The 6,325-nt window shown below is 42.4% G+C and overlaps 1 protein-coding gene across 5 annotated transcripts in view; it reads left to right on the forward strand.

Annotated features, from left to right (window-relative positions):
• The window catches only part of LOC123762328 (ets DNA-binding protein pokkuri), a 364,987-nt gene extending 359,347 nt beyond the window's left edge, over nt 1-5,640 (forward strand). For all 5 annotated transcript variants that reach the window (XM_069300025.1, XM_069300015.1, XM_069300021.1 and 2 more), the window contains 3 exons: nt 766-954; nt 3,008-3,115; nt 3,320-5,640. In XM_069300025.1, coding sequence (XP_069156126.1) covers nt 792-954; nt 3,008-3,115; nt 3,320-4,563 — 1,515 coding nt within the window. In that variant the 5' untranslated portion in view covers nt 766-791 and the 3' untranslated portion in view covers nt 4,564-5,640. The remainder of the gene's footprint in view (nt 1-765; nt 955-3,007; nt 3,116-3,319) is intronic.
• The last annotated feature ends 685 nt before the right edge of the window (nt 5,641-6,325 follow it).

Genomic DNA, 6,325 nt, shown 5'->3' on the forward strand with positions numbered 1-6,325 from the left:
TCGAGCGTCGCCCCTCAACCAACATGTTATCTTACCTTTGTTGAGCTAGCAAATGACATCAGTGATAAATAAGATGTTTTGAAGGGCTTGCTGGGTCTTGTTTTCACAAGACCTCACCAAGTAGTAGTGCCGCTGCCCTTAACTGTTGAAAAAATGTTTGCTAAACGCTATACATTAACTCGGGAATAAAAAATCTAGTTAAAATCATAATATATGTGTAAGAGCCTGAGTATTCGTATTAAAAAATTTCCATATCTTCCATTCATTTAGTGTTTTAAATTTTATGTATGCTGTATGTTTTGTAGAATACTAATGTGTGCCGTCTTGATATCAGTGTTGGTATTCTGATGATGGCTCGTGTGAACTTGGGGTCATCCCTCCTCCCAAGATTATTTTCCCACCACTTGGACTGCATGGTAGAGCGACGGTCTCGCTTCATGCAGGTCGGCGTTCAATCCCCGACCGTCCAAGTGGTTGGGTACCATTCCTTTCCTCCTCGTCCCATCCCAAATCCTTATCCTGACCCCCCCCCCCCCCCCTTCCCAGTGCTATATAGTAGTAATGGCTTGGCGATTTCCCAAGTTCCAGCCCCCTCTCCTGTGCCAGGTAAGTCAACAACGGGCTCACCATAGCTCGTGCTAATTGGAACTTTTTGTCCCAAGTAGCGAATCTACAACAACGCTTTCCCCCCCCCCCCTGATAGTTCCCTTCCCACCCTTACCTTTCCATGTTCTGGCGCTAACTTCCATCTTCCTTCCTCGGCAGGTCACAGGCGCCGTTTTCTGTAGAGTATGAAGGTGCCACCGCTGAACTTGACTCCAGATATAAACCGTGTGGGAATGGCGCTACCGTTCAGTCCCGACCTGCTGTGGCGGTATCCACTGTCGCTGCCTCACTCCACGTCGCCCTCCTCCCCGATGCTCGACGTCAAGAATCAGATGCCCACACACCTCGGTGAGTCCTTTGCGGCCCTTCGCCACCAGGAGACACATCGTGAAAGGGGACTTTCGTTTGCGGTTAGGAAGGACTTCTTTATTTATACCAAGGATAGGTTCCTTTGTTGATAGCAAGGACTTCTTCATGTGTAGCTAGGAAGGATGTCTTCGTGTGTAGCTACGATGGACTTAGGCGCTTGCGGCTAGGAGGGACTTAGGCGCTTGCGGCTAGGAGGGACTTAGGCGCTTGCGGCTAGGAGGGACTTAGGCGCTTGCGGCTAGGAAGGACTTAGGCGCTTGCGGCTAGGAGGGACTTAGGCGCTTGCGGCTAGGAGGGACTTAGGCGCTTGCGGCTAGGAGGGACTTCATTCTTACAGTGCGACATTTGCGAATTAGTCAATTGTTGCCCGTTTTTCTTAGCTACAAATTGTGAGTGAAAAATTATGGTATTGGGCTGTTATTTGTTTATTTTTAACCTTATATGTGTAGTCCGTTTTCGTTATGGATAAGTGAACAATATGCTATATAAAATGATGAATTCCTGTCATTTTGGTTAGTAATGTGGGACCTCAGCCTCTTGACTTTAAAGTTCATGGCGACTTCAACTCAATGAGACAGTGATCATTAATTCGAATGAACAACTTGTCTATTTTTGAAATATAATTAATTAGTAAAGACCAAAACATAGCTTTTATCTTTTGAGAATAATTATAAGACTTTGTTCTTCATAGCTCAGGAATTTATATTTTAATATCTGTTGATTTTTACCTATAGTTTATAGTGATTTGTATCTATCATATAATTTGTGTAACGTTTAGTAATTATAGCTTTGTATACTGTATTGTAACTATAAATATTAGTTACTGGAGAAAGCATATGCAACTTGATTTGCTTCATTCAATGAGGTAACCAAGTAAGCAGAACCCTGAAGAACTCAGTGTTCATCACCACTGAAGAATTCAGTGTTCATCACCACTAGGATTGCAGCATAAAAGCTTGATAGGTCTATTGTGCTTTATACCTAACAAAAAATCTGTTAGGATAGGTTTATTTTAGTAGACCAATTTCTCCCACAAATTAAAATAAAATAAAATATTATGTAAATAACACAGCAGTGAAGGAAAAATTTAGCCTCTAATAATATACTAACCCATCATAATAGAGCATCATATTTTGACATACTTTACCCAAGGCCAAAAATCATCGTACTAGATGATGATAGCGGCTCGCAAAATTGACATACTGTCTGGTTTTCTGTTTTGGGTCCTCTAGTAGTTTAGGATAGGGAACTTTAGTACAACAGTTTCTTGATGTTGGGAAACCTTAGGAGGATGGGCTGAATATACTGTACAATACTTGCAATAAATGTTATGAAGGACATCTGGTTATATAAGTACCTAAGTATACAGATAAGTTTAATATCTTGAATGATTTGTAACATTCTAGTGACCAAACCATGATCAGTTTAATAGATTTAATAGATTTAGTCTCCGTGGTGTAGTGGTAAGACACAAGCCTGGCGTTCCGCGAGCGCTATGTCATGGGTTCGTATCCTGGCCGGGGAGGATTTACTGGGCGCAATTCCTTAACTGTAGCCTCTGTTTAACGCAACAGTAAAATGTGTACTTGGATGAAAAAACGATTCTTCGCGGCAGGGGATCGTATTCCAGGGACCTGCCCGAAACGCTACGCGTACTAGTGGCTGTACAAGAATGTAAGAACTCTTGTATATATCTCAAAAAAAAAAAAAGATAAGTTAGGCATATTTCATTATGCATCTTTAGGTAGTCTGGAGTTTGTTTTGGTACTATTGTAGTTGCAAGGGATAAACAAATTTATAAACTGAAATAGCATTTACAATATTGGCAACCTGTTGTTATATTTCAGGGTATTTTCATATTGGGAGCTTTTCAGGGTATTTTAGGAGCTGCCTCGTGTGGGCCAATAGGCCTTCTGCAGTTACCTTCATTCTTGTGTATATTTTTTCACATGCTGCAACTTTAATTTGCTTAAGATATGTTTCTAATCAGTGTGGTGTGATGTCATTGTAATATTTGTCTTATCTTTTACAGCTGCAGATCCACGGATGTGGTCCCGTGATGATGTGACAGCATTTCTTCGCTGGTTTGAGAGAGAGTTTGAACTGCCAACCATTGATCTATCCAAATTTTGCATGAATGGTAAGTCGTCTATCATTTGTCATCTGCATGACTTGAAGTCGAGAATTAATACTGTAGTCTACTCATTTACTAGAATTTAATATACTGTATATTATTGCATTTAGAAAAATGGATACTTGTGAATTACACATATTGATATTAAATTAATCCATGGAATATCTTAATAGGAAAAGATTACTAATGAATAGTGTTTTACTCTTGCAGGAAAGGCATTATGCATGCTGACAAAATCAGATCTGGCAGATCGTGCTCCAGGGGCTGGGGACATACTGCACAACACACTTCAGTTTCTCCTACGTGATGCCCCACAGGTGCCTCAGTCCCCTCTCACGCCTCACCATCCACTGCTTTCACCATCACCTCTCACCACTTCACCTGGACAGCCATGGTCCATAATGAACCATGATATCCATAACTTCAGCCACTTGTTGCACCAGGGTGGTTCTGTCACTTTAAGTCCTGCATCATCAGAGCAGAGTGGAGGATCTCCTCGCCATCCTGACACAGCCTCTTCTACCTCCTCTACCTCCACAGCAGCCTACCACCATTCCTCTGCTGCCTCCACAGGTTCTGCTCATTCTGGCAGTCAATCAGATTCAGAGGATTCAACACGAGATTCTTCATCGCCTCAGCGATCACCCCTGCCACCAAATAATGTAACTGCTGTGTCATTCCCTGCTCATGCCTTGGCTTCCCTTAAACACCTTACTGACTGTCAACGTGCTGCTGCCGCTGCTGCAGCTACAGCTGCTGCATCCCAAAATATTAACTCACACCAGGATAGTCTGCAACAGCATCAACACACACATCAGCTTCAACACCAACATCAACACCAACACCAGTCACAGCCACCATCACTACAATCTCAGGGCCTTTTAGGACCAAATGAAGAGCCAATAGAGACTGGAACCAATGGTCGCCTTTTGTGGGATTTCTTACAGCAGTTGTTGAATGACCCGCAACAGCGATACTCTCGCTATATTGCATGGAAGATTCGCGACACTGGGGTATTCAAAATTGTTGATCCACCAGGATTGGCGCGACTCTGGGGAATACAGAAAAACCACCTGAGCATGAACTATGACAAAATGTCTCGTGCTCTACGTTATTACTACCGTGTAAATATTCTCCGTAAGGTGCAGGGCGAAAGACATTGTTACCAGTTCCTTCGCAACCCCTCAGAATTGAAAAGTATCAAGAATATCAGTATGTTGCGTACAACACCTCTGCAGTCTCCACGCTCCAAGGATGCTCCTACTGTTGTGCAGCCTGCACCAATGGAAGAGGAGGAGGGCCCCACAGATCTCTCAATGTCATCAATTCATCATCAGTACCATGCCACTCCACCTGCTCCCATGGAAACCCAACCCCAGAATTTAACTTTAGAGCCTCACAACCTCTCTATAGTAATAAAGAGTGAAGAGTATCTGGAACATAGCTATGAATAACTGCCCAACTACAAGATAATTGGTCTTGTGTGACCAGCCCAACCTGACCTAACTTGATGCTGTCATGACGGGTTGCCCCTGCCATAAAGCGCAGGGTCAGGTCTGCTGCCCTCGGCCCGTGCACCCCACTTTCTGTTGCTACTGTGAAAGTAGTTTCACTGGTGGTGGTGGTGGTACTGGGCTGTAGTGGCTGTGAGGGTGATGCAAATGCATCACTCAGGGCATTGGTGGAGCTTGGTCATTTTATGGCACACTGTAGTGCTGTGAGACCACTCAGGGTGGCTGCCCTATTCAAGAAAAGGGTTGATGGCTACCGGCTCCGTGCCTTGCTCAGGCGGGTAGATTGGTGAGAGCTCCAAGTGGCACTATCCCTATCTACTCGCTGCCTACACTGTGGCTTGCTGTGATAACAGATGTACACTCCCTCTTTTAAATCCTAAACTCCAGGCTAGAACTCAGTCTAACTGCCATTCAACTCCCCACATGTACAAAGGCATCTAAGCTGTAAGATTTTGTCCAGTAGTGTTTATATCATTAACACACTGGCATCTTCTCTTTGGTGTGTGCCGGGCACGAGGATGGAGCATGATCTCGGCTCTCTTGGGGCTGGAACTTCTCGACTGTACAGTACCTGGCGTGCATGGTGTACATGGTATGTATGTAGTATCACCTTCTCTCATTGCTCTTGTGATATACCACCATTCCAAACTCAATATAGGCTTGATATTTCAAGCAAGTATGCATGTCATTAGATTGGCTGGGACTTTCACTCTTATTCTCCCAGAGAATAGGTGTGAAGGTCTTTGGCTACTATTGAGAAGAAAAAATTGCCAGATATAACTATAAGTGCGCCCGTCCCGTGCCGACCACTTTCCTGGAGATATGTGTAGACTTCATGTGTTAATGTGATTTCCGTCTTTCAATCAATTGATCACTTATAATTTTTACGTGTTTTTAGAAAACCAAATTTACAAATTGTACACCTCACATGTTCTTTACTACACTGTATGCATATAGATATATATTATAACTGTATAAAGTTGTATTTATAAAATAAACTTGTTTTGTACATGCAAAGTGTCTTTAAGGGCCTTTTTTATAGACCTTTTATATTTTCATGTTTGGCATTTAAGGATATACAGTATAAATATTTAAAATAATTGATTTCATTCTCCTCTTTGAAATGTGTATTCTGCCTGATGATGCTTTATCCATGTTACCAATCCATCTTCCTTGAAGGGGTTGACCCATGTAGTCTTCCTTAACGGGAAAGGGGGAGGGGGGACACATGTTGTATTCAATAAGGGGTTGTCCCACATATTCTTCCTTGATGGATTTGTCTCATGTTGTCTTTCTCGAGGTATTAAAAACAAACCAAAATACAGCTATCATATACAGGTATGTAGATTTTGCCAAAAAAAAAAGGAGACATATAATGTAATATATGAAAGATACTGGAATGCCATGATACCAAATTTGCACAGTAAAATAACATACTGGAGCAAACTATATGGTAGGAAATGCAGAATAGAATTGGTGAAGAGCCGAGGTGTCACACAATCTGATAATATTGTGTAGACATCACAGGTCCACTACTACTATTTTATCAAGAAATGTTGCTGGAGCATAAGTAGACGTGTTTAAGCAACAATTAGACAAGATTGATTGATTAAGAGCAAGCCAACCAGGAGATGGCACGGGCATGAATAGCTCATAAATTGGACAAGTTCTTGCACCAACCATGCAGGTTGTAGTGGATATG

Source organism: Procambarus clarkii, chromosome 5 (genome assembly GCF_040958095.1).
Source record: "Procambarus clarkii isolate CNS0578487 chromosome 5, FALCON_Pclarkii_2.0, whole genome shotgun sequence".
In the NCBI taxonomy this organism is placed as follows: Eukaryota; Metazoa; Arthropoda; class Malacostraca; order Decapoda; family Cambaridae; genus Procambarus; species Procambarus clarkii.